The following is a 22,140-nucleotide window of genomic DNA, read 5'->3' on the forward strand; positions in this document are numbered from 1 at the left end:
GCGAGTTAGACATTTGGATCATATCAAAGAGAAGGGGTTGTGCATTCTGGGTCAGGATGCAACAACAGCAGTTTATGCATCAGAGATGAAAGATCCCCTAGATCGCAAAATGGAAGACCACAAGAGGGTGAACAGTCCCCCAGTGAAGGAATAAAGAGGGCTGCCCTGGGAGCTCAGGCCCATAGACTGACCATCCATGAGCTGAGAGAAGATGGAGCTGGGAAATTATTCCAGAGGTTAATGTTTTGGTCTCCGATGCCAAAGTTGATTTGGTCTATCATGTACTGCATTATCTACATGCACTACAAGTTCTTCAGCGAAACACCCCTTCAGGTGTTTGTCTGGAATTGGTGGTAAGATATAGACAAGTTCAAAGCTGTCTTTCCTCTACTTGTCATAGGTTTAGAGAGAGTTGTTGCCCTGAGATGCTACCTCACTAGAATTGTTTTTTGATTGTGAACCATACAAACAAGACGTTTCTCTGTGATCTCAGGAGAGGATGCCTACTTTTGCACATGTGAAGTGAACTGTTTTTTGTCCTGGTGGGGGCGTGGCGTGGCAGGAGTTAGGGGAGCTGTCGAGTGGCAAAGGTAGAAATTTGCATTCTGCCCATTATGCTAGGAGAGATTTCACGAGAGGCGGGGAGTTTTGTATTGGCGTGGGGGGTGCAGAGGCAGTGATCCTTTTTTCTTGAGAACTGCCAGGGTAAGAGGAACGATAAAACATATCAGCAAGCAATGTTTAGTTATTGTGAGCAAGGCACTCAAGCAATGACATTCATGAAGTTCCAGAAAGATTCTATGCAGGGCAGAAGCAACAACAGGTGTCTGAATACTTAACACACAGGGCTTAAATAGCCCAATTAAAAGAAGTAAGCTATTCTAAGATTCCAGCCCCAAATGGCCTGCTTTCAGGAGCTGCATCTGCTGAGATCAGTTCTAAAAAGGCTCTCTTTCAGTTTATATTTACCGATTTTGTCCGCCGATGATAAATCCAAAAGGGTGCGGGTAACAATTCTGATGCAAAAGAGATTTCCGTTTCAGGTCTCGCAATATCAGATAGTTCCAGAGGGTAGATAATGATTGGTGAACAAATGAGTTGCAGGTATCACGCTTACTGTGGCCTCGGTTTATTCTCCCAACCAGAAACAAAATAAGTTCATGAGAAGGGTCCTGGGATGTGTAGAGGGCTGGGCATAGGGAGAATTGTCTTTCAAAGTGGATTACAGATTAGCTCCTGACCCGGCTAGATCACTTTACGGAGGCTACATACGTAGGTAGATATATGAGCGCTGTACACTAAACTTAAATCAAAGTTGTGGGACAATGGACCAGCGGATACCTGCAGGAGGGTTTTTCTGTATATGGCTGACTGCACCGATTTTTCTCACGTGCACAGAATCTATTTGGGAATATATTTGATCTTTGTGTCAATGGGGCTCCTGCGTCAGTCTAGCAAAGCTAGCATAGGAAGCCCCACACTCTCTGACCATGCCCCTATCTTCATCAAGCTGGGCCCAGGGGACTGTAGCTCTCATAGTCTAATGGTAGCTTGAAGAGTTTTTAAGGGTCCAAATTCATAGGAAGGCCATTGCAGGTACAATAACAAATTACTTCAAAGATAATCCAGCATCAAAGATCCCCTTAGGAACCCAATGGGATGCATTCAATGTGGTCGCGAGGGGAAAGATAATGGGTATTTCTATTGAAAACAAGTGATGGTAGCAGCTTGCCTAACCTGAATGAAAGAAGCCACTTTGATTGGCCAAAGGTGAGCACAACCCCAATCCTATAAGAGTGACAGTCACAATATTAAACAATATAAGAGGTCAGCTAAATGTGCTAGAACTTAAGAGAGTGGAAACAGTCCATTACAGGGGGAAAAACAACTTTTTTGAGCACAGCCAAAAGGCAGGAGAAATCTTGGTCAAGCAAATTTGCATCCAAGCCAATTGGTTATACATACATACAATACATACATACATACAATTAGAAGTGAGGGCCATGACATTTGTTGTGAGTCAGAGAAGCAAGCAAGGTGTTGACCTTTTGTGAGAAACGATAGGCTGCTAAAAGTTGGGATGTTCCTTTGCAAGCTAGGGGAGTTCGAGGAAGTGCCTCTTCCCACCTCATTGCCCACTGAAAATTAGATGAACTAAAAGTGCATATTACAGCAGAGGAAATATTGTCAACCATTGTGTTTCTTATACCATGTGAAAGTCCAGGCCCAGATGGATTTACGGGGATCTTCTGGTGCCCCATTTAGTAGACCTATTTCATTATTTAATGGAAGAAAGATAATAACAAATACAAGGGAGGAGTACTCTTTAATTTTAAAGCATTGGATGGATGAGTCTTTGTGATCATCCAATTAAAGCATACTCAAGGATGCAAAGCTAATTACTAGGGTCCTGAAGAACAGACTCAGTAGAATCCTCCACGATGATTGATCTAAAAAAACTCTAAGTTTATGTCTAATGGTACTGCTTTTGGCAACACATGGACAATTCTTTGACTAATTAATCATTCCCAAATATTTGAAGTTGCAACTGCCTTCTTGGCGCTTGATGCCAATAAGGCATTTGATAGGGTTGATTGGTCTACTTTGGTCAAAGTTCTTGCAGGGTTTAGATTTGGACCAAAAAGTATAATTGATATTAGTTGCCTGAACAAAAAAAAAAGGTAAACAGGAATGTTACTGGAGATACTTTCCTTTGGAAGCAGAAAGGGTGTCCCTTATACTGTTATTATTTCATTTGATCATAGAACCTTGCACTGCTCATTTTAAGTGAAACAAAAGCATTACGCAAGTTACATGGGCGAAGGAATAACACAAGCTTAGTCTCTTTGCAGACAGCTTTGTCCTAACTCTTAAGCACGCCAAGCACATTGTACAAATATTAAATTCAGAGATTGGGGGCTTTCCGGCTGTCTTGGGTTTAAAGATTAATACAACCAATTCTGAGTTCCTGAGCATAAGCAAATCTTCCCACATAGATGTATTGATGAGATTATGATTTATTTTTCATTGGGCTAATGGGTCATTGAAATTCTTGAGTGTATACCTAAAAAGTAGGTTTGGGAACATCTAAAGGGGTAACGTTTTCTAGGCTACAGGGGGCTATTCAACAAAGTCTAAATAGGTGGAAGGGACTATCAATCACTTGGATGGGGGAATTGCTGTTAAGATAAACATTTTTCCTCGCCTCTTCTTTTTTTCAGGCACACCCCTCCCGAGTCCCAAAGTTGACCCCCCAAAGGGAGCATAATAATGGAATGTGCAATGTATATGGGGAAGGCAAACGGTGCTATAGAAATCCAAATGGGTGAATGGTTTGGATTGTCCTGATATTGCAACTACTATAGACATGCATAATTGTGGGTATTGGTGGCAGGAATAAAGGAAAAATCAGAAAAGGAATGGCCAGTTTTAGCCTCTCATATTTGGAAACTACGACCTAGATAGATCCTTGTATGTGAATCCCATAACTAAGCATTTGGTATGAAGTGCTTAAGAGGGGGGTAATAGAAGCTTGTAACCATCCCCCTTTAATGCCTTTTTCCAAAATTGTGACTTTTTCACAGGCTGCGAGCCTCAGACTATGTATAATATGGTTAGGGTGGGTCAAGCTTTGAGACCTGGGTAACGTCAAAGGTTTCTTAGACTGTAAATCATAATTTAATCTCCTGATAATTGATTATCAATATTAGCAGCAAAAACACTGGGCAATGTATCCACCCAGCTGGGCTGCGATAGGGTGACCTTGGAATTACAAAAAGGCACTTCAACAGTGGTCATCTGTTAAGAGGCGGCTTTTGACTCATGTGTTACTGAAGTTGAAGAAGTTAGTGCCAGTATTTGGGAAAAAGAATTGGAGATTTCTAGTGATGATTCGTATTGGAAGCAGGTATAAAGAATAGCTCACGACGTTCAAGTGTCTGAGTTGCCGCACACAATAATTTATTGCTGGCAATACCTACTGGAAGGTTACATAAACATATTCAAGTTTTTCCAATTTACGTGGGAGGGGCTGTGGATTACTAAAATGATTGGTACATATATGGATGAACTGGTCCCACTCACAGGACTATTGGTTAAAAGTCAGATCCTCCATCAAAGACATGTTTAATTATTATATCACTAACAGTGCTGAGATCCTGCTGCTGGGAGTGCCAATGAATCATATAGATGGATGTTTAAATGGAAATGGGTTATTAATGCATAGTTTAACTATGGCTGCCAAGTGGGGCATAGCCCCATTCTGAGGGGAAAAGGAACCACCATCAAAGCTGATGTGATTGAATAGATGCTGGGGTTGGCTAGTTATAGAACAACATTTGATAGAAGGATCCATGAGCATCTTTCATACCATTTAGTCTCCACGTTTGATTTATGCTAAGGAAGACATATTGGATCTACATTGCCCGCACAAGATTTGTGTTTTAAACTGGTTTTATGTGGACTGCAGAGTTTTACCAATGACACTCTGAACCATAGCAATTTCTTTCTGAACAACTTGGCAATGAGGAGAGGCAGGGAAAGAGAGGGAATACATTGGGAGGTGGCACAGGGTGCCGGATGAGGGTTGTTTGATTTTACTAAACTGTTAATTTTTGGTGTGCTTAAATACCAACAAATGAAGTTGGAAGAAAGTAAATAGCCATGATTTCATAAGTAGACATCCTATGTTAATGAACAAGGTGCTTTGAGATAGATGTATAAATTAAGTTAAAAAATAAAATGAGTGAGAAGAGAAAAAAAGATAAATAAAGACATTAAATATATGTGCACCACACATTGTCTCCTACTCTTACCTATCGCAGAGCTTCAGTTTGAGAGGAACTCACCCTCTTCAGCTGCAAATGCTGAGCAGAGAAACCCAGCCTCTTCTATCACCCTTTCCTCAAGGGACTTTTTTCCAAGCCCAAAGTTCCTCAAGGTGGAAAGCGAAAACCTTCTCTGCTCCTTCCAGTCACGGCCGTATCTGGCTGCCAGCACCCCTGAGTGATTAAAGACAATATTAGAAGGACTGACTTGTTCGGTGACATTCATTTTACATTCACCTTGTTGGCATAAATTAGCATGAACAAAATCATGTATTTTCTTGCTTGAAGTCCAGTGTCTTTCCCGTACACTGGGTTGGAATGTACATTACAAATGTATCCAGCTGCTTATACTGGTGCTACTGTGTGATTTGGGGGAGCTGGTGTCATACTGGTATATGGATGCATAGGTAACCACAGCAGGGGATATAACACCAAAACAGTGGTTAGGAAGATGGCTTGGGCTTCCAAATTAAGCTTGGCTGAACTGCTTTGAGCAAAAATCAAATATCCTGGATTTGGACAAAATAGATCAGGTTGAACTGCTCAATTGGTTGTTGAGATCCAAATACAAGAGCCTCGAGTGAATTTGACGTCATGTCTAGATAAAGGCAGGTCCCTTGACCGGCAGTTCGCTCTCTGCCAGGCATGATGACACACCAGGCTGCATTATTGCAGGATGGAAATTGTAGGGAAGGGAATTTATTTTGAATATGCCTAGATCAGGAGTAGCATTAGAATAGGCTACAGTTGACATGTATATGCGTGCCTATCTTAACACATTGATGACTTGCGACTGTTGGTCTGGTCACAGAGCACATTTTCGCCTACTGGACCCGTCTTCAGGAGTGACCTGAAAACGGGTCCAGTGGACGTAGTAAAGCAGATTTAGTCGGCTATTGAATGTCATATATATTTGTTGCTAGGACCCAGAAACACATTGTTAAGTGTTGACATAGTCAAGGACAATTATACAACAGTATGAGGACGCATGAATTGATCGAAATGTTTACCTCACGTCCCTACTAACCACACGATCATTTTGTGATAAGGAGATTGTTTTAGCCTAATTAGGGGCTTACTGATGTCGGTCCCAAAAGGTTGATTTCACTATGTTTTTTATGTGATGTTCTTTTTAATATTTTGTACGTTTTGTATACACTGATTAAAATATGTGAATCTTTATTACTTTGTCTAAATATATTCAATGACATAGTCTTTGGCACTATTTGCAACTAGACACACCTAGTACGTGTGAAGGAAGGAAGCTGTTCTTGTAGAGTCCCTTGTACACACTTGGATTTCCAACAAGCCAAAAACAGGAATATCTGCGTCACTTTATATGGAAGCAAACTATTCTCTACGGGAAAATGAATGGGGTAGCCAAACACTGTGTTTTTCTTTCTCGCTTAATAACTTTAAATTATTCAATGATTCTCCCCAAAATGTCCAGTTTGGAGGGGCCTGCATGAAACATTTTCTTTGGAAAATGTAATCCAGATCCATCTAGTCAAACTTATGAGCAGCAGACTTTTGGGAAAAGTCAACGCAAACTGGCTCCATCTTATAAAGAGGGGGTTGGCCGGAACCCTATAATATATGTGAAAGGAAGCTAGCTGCAATATCCTGCCCTTGCTGTAGTTAGCCTGTACTGTTTCGTAAGCTAGCTGCAATATCCCACCCTTGCTGTAGTTAGCCTCTACTGTCTCGGAAGCTAGCTCCAATGTCCCGCCCTTGCTATAGTTAGCCTCTACTGTCTCGGAAACTAGCTGCAATATCCCGCCCTTGCTGTAGTTAGCCTCTACTGTCTCGGAAACTAGTTGCAATATCCCACCCTTGCTGTAGTTAGTCTCTACTGTCTCGGAAGCTAGCTGCAATATTGGTCCTTGCTGACGTTAACCTCTACTGTCTCGGAAACTAGCTGCAATATCCCGCCCTTGCTGTAGTTAGCCTCTACTGTCTCGGAAGCTAGCTGAAAATATCCCGCCCTTGCTGTAGTTAGCCTCTACTGACTCGGAAGCTAGCTGCAATATCCTGCCCTTGCTGTAGTTAGCCTCTACTATCTCGGAAGGTAGCTGCAATATCCTGCCCTTGCTGTAGTTAGCCTCTACTGTCTCAGATACTAGCTACAATATCCCACCCTTACTGTAGTTAGCCTCTACTGTCTCGGAAACTAGCTGCAATATCCCACCCTTGCTATAGTTAGCCTCTACTGTCTCGGAAGGTAGCTGCAATATCCTGCCCTTGCTGTAATTAGCCTCTACTGTCTCAGAAGCTAGCTGCCTTATCCCACCCTTACTGTAGTTAGCCTCTACTGTCTCGCGTTTTCACCTGTCGGCAGAATGTTCTACTAGGAATTCCAAATCACTATTTTAAATGATTTCTACTGGATCAGAATTGCTCGCATATGGGTTTCTGTGCATCGCAACTGCTATGGAGAATCTTTTGGTGCAGGCCAGTGGGAGGTAAGCAAATTTGCTTCTCCTCTCTCTTAATTGGGTCAAATATATTGATTTGTGAAAACAGAACTTTGAAAAGCAGATTTTAAAAGTGAGGTTCTTCATAGGTTGTGGTGAAAATGCTGTGGTTCAAAAATGCAAAAGGTGATTTCAAACATACTGTCCCGTGCTTTTTTATGCAGAAAAGGTAAAATAACTGGCATCATGTGTTTTTGGGAGACCAGAAATCACATCACACACATAGACATGTGATGATTTTGGTGCTTTTATTTTGGGTGCGGGGGCAAGGAATCCATTCACGCACATTGACATTACTTTTTTGGGTCCAGGATAAGATCAATCAGATCTCACGCACCGTCTGATTATTTTCAATGTAGGGGAACAGAAAACACACATATTGACATGGGCGTTGCTAGGGGGGGGTAAGGGGGCTATAGCCCCTAATCTTTTGGTTGTAGCCCCGGTTAGAATCCCAGGAGCTATAGCCAAAAGACTAGCTAGCCCCCAGTCCCAACAGTTCCGACATCAGCTTAGCCCCGGGTCTTTTCCAGACCTAGCAACTCCCCTGCATATTGATACATGATTTACTTGGATGCAGGACAGGAGAAGTTACGTCACTGAGATGTTTTTGGTGCATGAGAGGAGAATTCACACCTACAGACATGTGGTTGGTTTGGAAACAGAACAAGAGGTGAAATCAAATCTCATTAACATGTCACTTTTTTGGGTGCTGGAGAGGAGACAATCCACACATTGACCCACGGGAGGGGAGAAATAACACTTATTAAATATGATTATCTTGGCTTTAGGAGTGGCGACATGAAATGACACAGATTAAAAGATCATATTTTGTGGACACATCAACGGATCAATCACCCGCATTGACAGAGCACTCCTTTGTGTTCTGGAGAGGAGGACTTTCCTCTGGCCTGCCTTTCATCAGCGCACCTGCTGCCTCTTACTCCTCCTGGCCCGACGTGCGAAGAGAAATCATATCCCACATATTTGCACATGCTCTTTAGCAGGGCTCAAGTCGGGGGGTACACCTGGGGGGACGGAGTCCACCCACTTTTTTTCAGAGGGTGGACTCAGTCAAGCCGCCAGCTAAAATGAGAAACATTGAATGTCCTCTTTGAATGTATGCATTAAAGCGACCACAGGGATCAAACCACAGTCATCAGGTTTGCAGGCTGGAACACTTCACCACTGCACCATATACCCTGAAGAAAAACAATAAACAACTATAGGTAAAATGTCCCATTTTGATACTGCTAGTCCCAGGGTAAACATTTGTATTGGTTCTTGGAGTTTTAAACGTGCACACGTTTTAACGATGTCAAAAACACTATTAGAAAAAAATATGCTCTCTTGGTTTTGTGTGTGTGTTGATTTTATGAAAGGCAAATGCCATTCGTCCTGTGCAATTTGGGTGGTTATGCAAAGACAATTTAATGAAATGTACATATTTCACCTTGTTATGCTAATTTCTGGCGACATATCCTATTGCATTTGTTGATGAGTCCCCCCACTTTAATTTGTAGGACTTGACCACTGCTCTTTAGGGGTGCATGAGCAGAGAAACAACACTCAATGGTGCATGTTTTTGGACACAGGAAAGTAGCAATCGAAGGCGGCCTGTTGAAGAAAGGTTTAGGACGAAAGCATGTCATAAACGTAGAAAACTATTTAAGGGGTATGTATGAAGGTATGAGCTGATATATGCAAAAACGGCATATGAACAAGTGGCCAGTCGTTACACACAAATCTTTGAATGGCATGGAATACATTATACAAGCGAAATAGCTTTAATCAATAAAGAAATAATCCAGCTTGGAGACAGAGGTTGTGCATTGTCTGGTATATCCCCAGTCACCCTTCTTTTTGGCAACTCGCTGATAGTTGACAAACATGTTAATTTTGGCTATTAGGAGACACTTAAACACCACCTATAAGCCAAGACTATTGCAGTGGAGTACAGAATGAAGGGAAATCGGATGTTAGGAGGGGCATACAGCCGGAGGGTGTTATTAGGTTATTTACCCGCCCATTGATCAGCCATGACTTTTCTAAGAGCCATGACAAAAGTAAGGGCACAATAATGGATACATTCCTGAGGGATATTGCTTTAATAAGAGAATGGGTTTGACATTGTGGATTTGCGGTGGATGAGCTTGAAAGAAGTGCCCAGGATGTCTTGGGAGACTTGAGGGTCAATCGATTCCGCATCTGCAGCCTGCACTTTACCCCGGATATGAACGACCAATCGCAGTACACAAAAAAGTATCAACTCAGAAAGTCGTGTAAATTGCTTCCAAATGCAATTCCAACTCTATTCATGCCTACGCTGCTTCAGGTGAGTCAGTGAGGTACTGAACAGGTAACACATGAACGGATTGGTGCCTTCGGTGTAAATGTGTCGTACTAAAGTTTGCATATTCACCAGATTGTATTACGTTTTTAACTATACCACATTTTACTACACATCTGTCCCTGTTTATGGGGCATGATAGAAAGTAATTATGACCGTAGAAAACAATGCCATACTGCCCTTCAAAAGAAGCATAATGTTTTCGTAATAGGTTGCTTGACATGTCAATTTTTTAGGAGAGAATACAGACGGAAGCACAGACCCTCGCAAGAGACGACACCACCGACACGTCCAGTATACCAATGGTGAGCCCTACAGACTTGCGGAAGTTCATATTATCGAGAGTTGGATATTCCCACATATCTAATGCAAATCTAATTTTCCCTTTTACCACGTCGTGACAATGCACTGAAAATGAAGGAGCAAGATTCTGCATCCATTTCTTTTCCGGAGTCAACAACAACAACTTCGAACGCCTACCAGGTAATTTTATTTCATTTTTAAATTACGAGAATGTATTATGCTTGGAATTTAAAATGATATGAAATTGTTTATGTATCCTATTGGTTGTTTATGTGCCATTTATGGGGTTCTCTTTATATGTATTATTGTCTGCATCCTATTGTCTCTCTTTCATTTCAGTTTTCATCCATACTAAAACAAGTATTGTGTTACGGGGGATGCTTGTACTTCAGCTACAATTACATCATCCTTTGGAGCTGGTCAAGAGTATGAGGTATGCGTACTGACAGTCCCCTTGAATGAAACAAAGTAAATCCCACATAGGATACTATTAGACAGTGACATTTATATAAACGTGCAGTGTTTCAAACTTTTATCATTACAGTTCTAACGTTAACATTTCTACCCGAATGCAGAATACGTTGATGTTTGAGGGCAAAATTACTATCAGTATGTTTTGCACAGTGATCTCTCCTCGAGAACACTTGCCATCAATCTGGTGAAATTAGAAATGTATATTTTGACTAAATGACGTACACTGTTTACTATGGTATGTATGTATGTAAGCGATGTATGCAATGAAAGATCTTAATTTAAAATATGTGTGACTTTTAATGAATATTATATACAAGGAATGTATACAAGGTCGGGAATTAGAAGAGGAGGCACATGGATCAGAGGTGGTTGTCCAGCTTGCTGGTGCGGTTGTTACAGAGTAGACCACAGTTTCACAGAAAATCAAGAAAACAAGGGTAAATAACAAACAATTTTGTTTACTAAAAGTGTTTTGGGCTGGTGTTGTCTTCATAACATGTTTTTTTTATCTAAAGTGCTATCTTAAATTTACATTGAACATGTTTTTACAACCCATCTCCTAGAGGCCCAGAAGGAAAAGAAGTATAAAGACACAGACAAAAAATTAAACCAAAGATGCTGCTTGCCAAACGGATTTCACCATGGAGCAACTACTATTTGAGGCGCAGCATGGTTCAATCAATAGGCAGACTCGAGATGCTTATGCACAATGGCCAGAAAATGAATTGAATGTGACCGGAGAAGCAAGCAAAGTGTTGTTGGACCATTGCTACAATGAACTAGACAAGATGAAGATGAAATTAAATATAAGGAAGGTGATTTTGAATTACTCCCTGACCATTTAACACAATCTACACCCTCAAAAAAAGGTCCACCTAATAAACAATCGACGTTGATGGTTTCTCCAAATCATGTGCAAATAACACAAGCTGAACTAACAGAGACTGAAGCTTCAACTCAATTGACCGAGGAACTTGCCAAAGATCTCGACTACAGTAGTTCTACTTCAGGCGATTTCTCTACTACACTTGAGTCACAAACCACAATCATGCAGGACGATTGGCTAATAAAAGAGTATAAATACATTGTATTCGACAGCTGCCTCGAAGAGATTATACTGATGCTGAAATGTGTCCATCAGTGAGGAGGAAAATGTGCGGGGAGCCATTGGTGATTGTGACTCATCTATTACAAGGCACTAACCTGAAAATACAAGCCACTTGTGCCCACCTCCATGATACATTTTTATGATCCACTCAACCGATGCTGGCCAAAGTGCCAGCAGGAAATCTACTGTGTTCAGCAGCTTTACTTTTCAGTGGTTCGACTTTTAGTAAATTGTCCAGTTTCCGTCAATTTGTGAGACTTAAGTTCCTTGCTAAAATGCAGAACTATAAATATTAAAGAGAATTCTTACTCCCCGCTATTAGTCAAGCCTGGAAAATTGAACAAATAACAAATGAAAGGACATTCTCTGGCAAACGGTTCAGGCTAGATGGCGATGGACAGTGTGACAGCCCTGGATTTTCAGCAAAGTACTGCACATACCACTTTCAGGACATGGAAACTAAAAAACTAAAAAAAATGTGAGTTTGGAGGTCGTGCAGGTGTCCCAAAGTAAATCCTCAGTGGCCATGCAGAAACTTGGTTTTATAAAATCCCTCGAATGTCTTCAATCGATGGGAATGCAAATAGACCTCATAGCCACTGACAGTCATGTTTCAATAGCAAAGGTCATGGGAGAGCAGTTTCCAAACATTTGGCATCAATTTGACGTATGGCACGTTGCTAAATCAATCAATAAATAAATCACAGCTGCTGGTAAAAAAAGTTTCTGAAAATATTTTACAGTGGTCCCAGTCTTTCAGCAACCATCTTTGGTGGAGCTCCAAAACTTGTGATGGGTCTGTGGAAATTATACTGTAAAAATGGCGCTCATTGATGCAGCACTGTTCCAACGTCGACACATGGACAGAAAACCAACATTTTCACCAATGTGCACATGCACCTTTATCGGAGGAGCAGGAACGCAAGAAGAAGTGGTTGGTTTCATCTTCACCTCCACACAAAGCGCTTGAGAAGATCGTGTTTGATAACATTCTTTCAAGATAACTGAAAGGACTCACAGAGTTCTGTCACACTGGAGATTTGGAGGTGTTCCACAACATGGGCCTAAAGTACAGGCCCAAGAGGTTGCATTTTGGTATTAAACGGTATGCACTATATAACATTACAAGCCGTATTAGCGCATAACGAGAATCTAGGCAGAGAAGAATCGAAAACTGCAGGAAACTTTGGAATGCTTTGTTACACAATGGCCTTTTCCAAATGAAGCAACAAATGAGTTGCCAAGCCGATATACCAGGAAATGGAATTCGATTTTGTGAAAGATCTCACTTTGACTGTGTTGGCGATGCATACTCATGGAATCGATCCTGATTTTGTTCCTAGCGCACATACATTGCCACAAAACATTGCAAGCGAGCCCTGTCCACTAAAAGCGGACCTCGTTGAACATTTGACTTCCCAGTATAAATGATTAGCAGCTGCGTATGTTCCACAATGTTTGTACATTGTACATGACCGATGGAAATCTATTTAACTTGAATTTCAAAGCTATTAAAAGTACTAACAAGTATTAAGCATCCAAATTGTCTTTTCAAATGTATCCTCTTTGCAAATTATATGATTGGTGAATTGGAGGTGGTGCGGTGGTAGAGTCTAGTAGCCAGATGCATTCAAAGGGAATAGGAGGCATGGGTTCAGGGGACCACAGCCTGGCAGGGAGGGAGTGGAGATGGCATGAGTCGGTCAACAGAGATGGATGGGTCACTTGCCTTGGTCTCAAATTCTTGAATGAGCACATTTTGTCAGAGCTCGATACTCGCTACTTGCAAAAAGGAATATCTGCATTTTCGTGAGAACAGGAGACGCGCTGAGCTGACAGAGGACAAAGATGGTGGGGGCTGGCTGTGCACAGCGCTGGAAGAGGGAGGGTGAACATTTTGTAAGATGGGCAGAGGGCCTAGAAAAAGTTGGCATTTGGAAGGACACAAAATGAGTTCAAAGTATACACATTAGCACAGCGTTAATACACTTACATGAAACATGGGTGATGCAAATAGGAACAGGAGGGGAGGAGATGTCTCCCACCTTATCCTATACGTAATTTGCGCGGTACGAAAATGGTGCAGCGGGGCGGGATAAACCGCCTCTCCCACAAATTTTGTTAGTGCGCGAGAAGTTCAGTGGAGATGGAAGGGCACTTGGATTTATGGCTTGTCAGTTTCTCACGTTATTCGCAGAGCACATTCCTCTGCGAAAACAGGGCGCACACAAATGTAACAATGGGGAGGACTCTAACTGGAACTGTTGCTCTAAAATAACAAATTCACTATCAACATAGATGAGCAAAAAATATTCACAATAGCGCAGCATTGGTGGGTGCCAGCAAACAATTCATTTATTTTTCTAACATATTTTGAATGCCACGTTGGACGGCAGGGCTAATCGCCCCCATGGAGTGAAGGTCACTCACTGCGTTTGATGTTGCTCGTGGGCTGTTCACATCGAGGCTTCCTGTACGGTATGTTTTTGATTTGTGGCTTTCATTCACCAAAACGAAACTTCGCATACGCTCTCCTAAGAAGGCTCAATTGTCTTACTGGTATTAAGACAGAAATCGTTAGCTTCACACCATGCCTTAATGGCGGACAGACAATCAGGCATGAGAGAGAAGGACAAGGAGGTAGTCAAGGGAAGTTTGAAGGAAAGCTGTGTGTAATCAGCATAGCACTGGAAATGAGGAGAGAAAGAGGAGATCAGGTGAGCCAGAGGGGCAAGATAGATATTGAAGAGCTGTGGCGATTGGATAGAGCCCTGGGGGACGCAACAGGTGGAAAGGGTGGTGGTGGAGGAGAAAGGGCCGAGTTGCAGCTGGGAAGGGCGATTAGTGAGAAAAGAGGTCAGCCAATTAAGTGCCTGGTCAGTGATGCCGAGGGTATCACAGAGTCGATTTAAGAGGATAGAATGGTCGGCCGTATCAAAGGCAGAGGAGAGGTCCAGAAGAATGAGAACAGCGGGAGAGTTAGAGTCGAGGTTTGCAAGCATGACTTCGTAGGTGTTCAGGAGAGCCGTTTACGTGCCTCTGGATGCCCTGAATCCAGATTGCTGGTTGTGGAGGCAGCCAGCAAGTTTAGTGTGGAAGGTCAGTTGAGGGAGGACCAGATTCTCTAAGAGTTTACCCAGGAAGGGTGTAGTGGAGATAGGGCAATATTTAGTCAGGCAAGAGGGGTCAGCAGACAGCTTTTTTTAGAGAGTGCTTGAGGGATAGAGAGAAAGAGCCAATAGTGGAGGAATGGTTGCAGAAGTCAGCGAGAGCCCAGGCGAGTGAGGAGATGTTGTCCTTAAAGATTCTAGAAGAGCATGGGAGCACCTGTTTGGAGCAGCCCTTCATAGAGTGGACAACTTTAGAGATCTCGTGCGGTGCTATAGGCAGGAGGGAGGAGAGTGCAGGGGCTAGAAGGTGGGGAGCCAAGGGAGGAAGGGAGAATGGGGTAGAGGAGAGTGAGGATAGAATGTCCTGGGTTTTTGATGTGAAGTGGGAGAAGAGGCGTTGCTAGGGGGGTGCTGAATGGGCTATAGTTTTTGGTTGTAGCCCTAGATGGAGGCTCAGGGCTAACAACCAAAAAGGCTAGCTAGCCCCCAGTTCCAACAGTCTCACAATTAGCGTAGCCCCAGATCTTTTCCAGACCTACCAACACCCCTGAGTGGGAGGCAAGGGTGGTGCAGAGTGCCTGAGAAAGAAGGTGAGAGGTGGAGGTTGCCGCTGGATTGTCTAGTTCCTTGCAGATTTTGAAAATCTCTGCTGTCTTAGTGGCTGCAGAGATGCAGACTTGGATGTGGGCCCTCTTATTCGAGAGGATAGAAAAACAATATTGCTTTTGGAGCAGGCGGCAGGATAGTTTGTCAGAGGGTGATCCCAAGGTCTGCCACTTCCGTTCAGCATCTATGCATTCACGTTTCAGAGATGCTAAATCGAGTCATACCAGCCGTTGTTCTTGGAGGCAGGTTTTACGTGGATCCTCATGACAGGGGCAAGGATGTCAAGGGTTTAAGAGATGGAGAGGTGCAGATTAGCAAGGACAGAATAAGAGGCAGAGTTAGCGGCAGGGTGGGAGGGGGGATGAAGGAGGAGGCAAAAGCAGCGACTGAAGCTTGGATGAAGGCGAAGGAAGTTGGCAGTGCTGGGGGGGGGCTCTTACAGATGGCCAAGGGTGCCCAGGTGGGAAGAGAGGAGAGAGGGGGCGGTGACCTGATCAGAGATTGGGATGTCACCAGAAATGAGGGCATCAAGGGTGTGTCTGGCTGAGTGGGCTGGGTCGGAAGGAAGAGTAGTGAGAGAGAGGGAATAACAGAGGGCATGGAATTGTGAGGTTGATGATTCAAGGGAGTCAAGATGGATATTGAAGTCACTAAGGAGGAGAAGTTTGGAAGAAGGGAATTGTACCATAATGTCATAACCATGACATTATACAATTGCGCCGGAGCACTGTACAAAAATTCCGACCCCCATTACTGCGCCCAAGCAGAGAAGAGGTTGCAGGGGTGTCCCATGCTTATCATTACGGTAAGCAGGGAAAAGATTTTTTAAAAAAGGACCCTGCTGTGTCAGCACTTCCTCACATAAGTGGGAGGAGTTGAGGACACCTCAGGGGTACAAGGATGCCAGCGGCGCACCCAGGAGTGTGCCGCAGTAAAGGTAAATGGTGTGGGGTGGCAGGGTTGTGGTTTTAGGGATTGCGGGCCGGGGCAGGCCGGCAGAAGTGATCGATCTGATCATTGCGCTGCACCATAATTGCAGTCGACATTTTCATCTGTGGAATTACGGGAGGCGCAGTGATCACATAGATCCGGAAGAAGAGGTTAAGAGGCAGGAGGGAAGGTCAGCCAATTCAGAGAGCAAACGGGATATAGGGCCAGGGGGTCTGTAGATGGTGGCGGGGACGAGACAGAGTAGGCGAGACCCCAAGCCTACAGACGAGGCATTCAAAGGAGGAGTAGGATTGTGTAGGTATGATGGAAGCAGAGACCCACTCAGGGAAGATCAGGGCCCCTCCTCCTCCGAAGCAGTTGGGGCTGGGTTTGGAGAGGATTTTGTAGCCCTCAGGAAGGAGAGTGTCAAGAGCAGTGACAGATCTAACATTGAAGCACGTCTCTGTAACAGATAGGACATCTTGGTCAAAGTCTTCAAGAAGGAGACAGATGTCAGGGGAATGTTTGACAGCAGAGTGAGCATTCAGAATAGCTAAGTAAAGCTGGTTACCACCTTTGAAGGTTTTGCAAGGCGGGGTACAGGTTCGTGGTACTCCCATTGGTGGTGGTGCTCATGTGGCAGGAGAGGAATAATGAGGAGTGGCAGACGAAGGGAGGAAGTTTATGAAAGAAGGCAGGCGCTGATCGAGAAGGAGAGGGGTAGGTTGAGAACCTTGGGCCATGATAGTACCATTGTGATTGACATTAATGATACACCTAGAGGATGAGGAGAAGTATGCCAGGAGTACTTCCCACCGTTAATGGAAGAGGAGGAGAAAGGGGTGAGAGTGGAGACCAGATGGGGGGTCCAAAGGACAGGAGAGGGGACAGAAAAGAGGATGTTGGTAATAGTCTGCCTGGAAGTAGCATTGACGTGGGTGTCAGCAATAGGTTGACCTGGGTTAGTGTCCAGGAGAGCTTTTTCCAGCTTTTTTCTTCCAGACTTTGTGAGAGAGGTAGGATAGGTGACAGAGTAGCAGTTGGGATAGATAGAGGAGATAGAGAGTGCCATGGGAGTAGCGCAGGAGAGAGAGAGAGAGACAAGCACACAGGGGAGCACAAAATGCACAGGAACTCGCCAGGTGGCCTAGCAGCCAGGCGGGCACTGAGAATGAGATGTGCAATAGAGGACAGTCAATGAGCAGATTTAAAAGCACACCTAGATGCAAATTTCCAGTAAAACACTACAATGCAGCACAAAATGGTGAATGCACAGATTTGAAAAGCATGGCTAGTTCCGAATGTTCACTAAAGCACTACAATGTAGTACAAAATGGAGAATGCACAGATTTATTTTATATGTATTCATGTATTGCTTTGGTTCATAAAACCATTACAACAGTACAAATTAAATTAAAACAAATCTTTACTCAGTTAATACAAACTCATTATCATTTCATTTCATTAAAAAATACTTACATTAGTTGATAACGTTTGTTATTTCTTTTCCCCTTTTTTTTGTTTGCAAGTTCACAGGTTTATGTTATATCATTAACAGTGGTCCTCTTATCATTCATTCTTGTTGTTTGTGATGGTTGTGTAAGCTCTACATCCAAATTCATACAAGGAGCATCATGCTGTATTAATCTGCAGTAAGTCAGATAGACCCACTGATGTCTGCACATCGCATTTCATTTCATTTATTTCAGCATATGTTATTTTCTCCTGTTTATTATGCAGTACAGTTAAAATAGTGTAGACTTCAATCAAGTGGAGAGTATATATTTTTTATTCACTAAGGAGTTGTTCCTGTATACTTTGAATAGACATAGTTAATACCTTTGTATTATCGTCCCTTTTCAGTAAAGGATTGCTAGGTTTGTGTGCCATGGACACTTCTTCCACTGTGTCTCCCTTGTCCTGGATGTGCTCTGTCATGGCGAGCATGGTAATGTCTCCTGTAAGAAATATAGGCGGAGTGTCCAAGGTTTGAGAGCAGGTCTTCACGGGTGTTCAGAAGAGCAGTTTCCGTGCCTTTGGATGCTCTAAAACAAGACTGATGGTCATGGAGACAACCAACAGATTCAGTGTGGAGGGTAAGCGGAGAGACACCAAACTTCTCTAGGAGTTTGCCCAGGAAAGGAGTGATGTAGATTGGGCGATAGTTTTCCAGAATAGCAGGGTGCAGAGGAGGGAGAGGACAAAATGTCCTGTGTTTTGGTGGTGCAGTGTGCAGCCAGGGCCCCACAAAGGGCCTGGCTGGGTGCAATAGAGGATGAGGCTGCAGTAGGGCTGGGCAGTTCCTTACAGACTTTCATATGTTTGGCTGTGTTGTTGGATGCCACGGAGATGCAGGCTTGAATATGGAGTCTATATTGCTTTTGCAGAAGGTGGCAGGCCAGTTTGTCAGAGTGTGCACCTGAAGATCCCCATTTCCGTTCAGCTGCACTGCATTTGCATATAAGGTCAGCCAGGTCTAAGTCGTACCAGGGTTGCACTGTTTGGCAGGCTTCAGTCAGACCCTCATGACAGGGGCAAGGATGTCGAGAGTATTGGAAATGGAAAGGTGAAAGTTAGAGAGGGCTGTGTCAGGATGGGAGTCAGCCACAAGAGTGGGAGGAGGAGAGTAGGTGGTGGTAAAGGCAGCCACTGACAGTTTTTCCATGGGTCGGATGACCTTGAAGGTCGGGGGCAGTGCAGGGTGTGCCAATGCTAAAGGAGAGGAAAGCTTCAAGTGAGAAGAGAGGAGAGAGTGATCAGTCCATGAGAGTGGGGTAGTAGGAGGGATAGAGAGAGGGATGTCTGTGGAAATAAGAGCATCCAAGGTGTGGCCAGCAGTGTGCATCGGACCAGAGGGTAGAATGCAGAGAGAGAGCAAGTTGCATAGGTTGGGAAATCTCCTGAAGAGTCAGGAGAGTCAAGATGGATGTTGAGATCCCCCAGCAGGACGAGTTGGGAGGAGGAGGAAAGGAGAGAAGATGCCAGGTGGCCCATTCCGAGAGGAAGAGGGTGGACTGGCCCGGCAGCCGATAGAAGGTGGCCAGAGTAAGAGAGGAGACAGGAGAGGAAGAGAGCTTGCAGACCAGGAATTTGAAAGAGGAATAGGCCTGAGTGGGAATGGTGGAAACAGGGATCCACTCTGGAAGGATCAGGGCAACTCCCCCATCTGGCCTTTTGAGCCTTGGTTCAGAGAGGATCTGTAGTGTCAAAACTAGTGATAGAGCTTTCCTTAAACTAGGTCTCAGTGAGAGCAATAACCTCAAGGTCCAGGGGTTCCAGAATGTGGCAGATGCCGGAGGAGTGTTTGACAGCAGAGCGAGAGTTAAGTGTGCCAACGTGGAGCAGATTGCCATTTTTGAAAGATTTTCGAGGGGAGGTAAAGGGGACAGAGGCTCCCCTCCCTGTAAATGGCACAGGTGCCTGAGAGATAGAGGCAAGAGGAGGCAGAGGGGCAGAAGGCAGTGCAGGCAAGGGAGCCGGGACAGTGGTAGATGACAAGGGAGCAAGTGGAGGAGGGGCCACAGGGGGCAAGGGAGCCCCAGATGCATCGGTAGTGGGTGGCAAAATCACTGGCATGGGAGAAGCTGACAAGATTGTCTGTGCAGAGATATGGGCAAAGGAACCAGGATAGTAGAAGACGACAAAGGAGCCATAGTAAGAGAAGCGGTGTGATCAGGTGGGGAAAAGGTAGCCAAGGTGTGCCTAGCGGGCAAGGGAGCTAGGGAGGCCATTGGTGCAGTTGGCAAGGGAGCCTGTGAGGAGGAAGGTGGAAAGTAGAAAAGGCAAGGGAGGAACCTATCAAAAAGAAGGAGGTTGGGTTGAGGCCCTTGTACCAAGATGGTAACATTTCGATAGACATTTATGATGACCCTGGAGGTCGACGGGAAGGCAATAAGGACCTCACAGCGGGTGCTACCATTGACGTGTAAGGAAAAGTAGGGAGAGAGCAGAGCACATAATACAGAATATTTCATCGAGTCATCAGTAGCAACTTAAATTGTCTTTGTCAGGATGCTTTGCAACAACTTTTCATTTCTGAAGGTTATGTTATGTTATAACCTGTTATATGGCATTTTTATAGCGCTCTATATATCATTGGTATGATCTCAAAGCGCTGGTAGGTTAAACGTCCTCGGGGACCGTAGTCCAGGCCACTAGAGAGAGAACGTGTCGTAGGGTGCATGGGTACACCAATTATGTGTGCAGCTGAAGGAATTGCCAGATGGTAGCTGCATCTTGCATTAGATGTGGTGGTGAGGGTATCAGTTAAATGTGTGCAGTCTGGTGGGTGGACACCCAGGCTGGGTTCTGGCTGTGTTAGGTCTGTAGGACTCTTATGTGAGCAGCTAGGCCAGATTGTCATGGGATAGCTGCGTTTTATTAGAGTGATGAGGTATTTCATGGGGTAATTTTCGTATGTGAACAGCTAGGTCGAATTTATCAGGGTTATAGCTGCATTGTAATTGTATGATGGTGTAGAGAGTAAGCATAATGCTATGGGATGGGAGTGTTTGGGCCTCATTACGACCCCGGCGCTAAACCATGGTGCTATTAGCACCATGGTCCATACCGGGGTCCGCCATGGTGAATGGCGGAATTACCGCCCCATTCCAAGGTTGGCAAGGCAGTAATTCCCCATTCACCATGGCCCCTTCCCCATTCCCATTTTTGGCCCATAGGGCTCAATGGGAATGGGGAAGGCGCTAATTACGGCACCGTAAATTACGGAGCCGTAATTAGCTCCTAGGTCCCTTTGCGGGTTGGTTTTTTAATGCCTGCTAAAAGCAGGCGTTAAAATGCAACCCGCAAAGAGACCTCGTAATCAGGCGTTAAGGGTTTAACGGCGCCAACACCTTTTACGGCGCCATTAACCCCTTAACGCCTGGGTTGTAATGAGGCCCTTTGTGTGGGTTTATGAACCAATGGAGCAATTTTGAAGTTACTGATAATATATGTTCTTCTATCCAAGTGTGGCACTTGCTGACATTTACCGTCCTGTGCAGATGTGATGCAGGCCAATGTTCACAACTCCAATCATGTTCGGCACTGCTAAAATTCCCTATCCTGTCTGGGTTTGATGCAGGGTAATGTTCACAATTCTAACCAGGTGCGGCACTGCCAACATTCACAATCCTACCTAGAAGCGACGCAGACTAATGTCCACAATTGTAATTAAGTGCAGCATTGCTAACATTCACAATCTTATCTAGCTGTGACACAGGCTAGTGTTCGCAATTCATGCTAAGTGTGGCATTGCTAACATTCACAATCTTATCTAGATGTGACGCAGGCTAATGTTCACAATTCTAATTAGGTGCGGCATTGCTAACATTCACGATCTTATCTAAATGCGACGCAAGATAATGTTCACAATCCTCTCTGGGTCTGGCGCAGGCTAATGTTCACAGTTCTAAGTGTGGCATTGCTAACATTCACAATCCTATCTAGATGCGGCGCAGGCTAATGTTCACAATTCTAATTAGGTGCAGCATTGCTAACATTCACGATCTTATCTAAAAGCGACGCAAGATAATGTTCACAATCCTCTCTGGGTCTGGCGCAGGCTAATGTTCACAGTTCTAAGTGTGGCATTGCTAACATTCACAATCCTATCTAGATGCGGCGCAGGCTAATGTTCACAATTCTAATTAGGTGCAGCATTGCTAAAATTCACAATCTTATCTAGATGCGACACAGGATAGTGTTCACAATTCATTCTAAATCTGGCATTGCTAACATTCACAATCCTATCTAGATGCGACGCGGGCTAATGTTCACAATTCTAATAAGGTGCGGCATTGCTAAAATTCACAATCTTATCTAGATGTGACGCAGGCTAGTGTTCACAATTTTAACTAAGTGTGGCATTGCTAACATTCACAAATTGGAGATAAGGTAATGTTAAGTGGCAGGGTTTTCCGGAGTAGAGTAATTACTTTGATGGTTGCTACTGGTTGAC

The 22,140-nt window shown here is 44.0% G+C and overlaps 1 protein-coding gene across 1 annotated transcript in view; it reads right to left on the minus strand.

Annotated features, from left to right (window-relative positions):
• Positions 1-22,140, minus strand: part of LOC138581422 (cytochrome P450 2D15-like) — a 271,254-nt gene that overhangs the window by 166,412 nt on the left and 82,702 nt on the right. The window contains exon 3 of the mRNA XM_069652738.1: positions 4,848-5,000. Within this exon, the coding sequence (XP_069508839.1) occupies positions 4,848-5,000 (153 nt within the window). The remainder of the gene's footprint in view (positions 1-4,847; positions 5,001-22,140) is intronic.

This window comes from Ambystoma mexicanum, chromosome 3p, assembly GCF_040938575.1.
Source record: "Ambystoma mexicanum isolate Mex_15411 chromosome 3p, UKY_AmexF1_1, whole genome shotgun sequence".
Classification (NCBI taxonomy): domain Eukaryota; kingdom Metazoa; phylum Chordata; class Amphibia; order Caudata; family Ambystomatidae; genus Ambystoma; species Ambystoma mexicanum.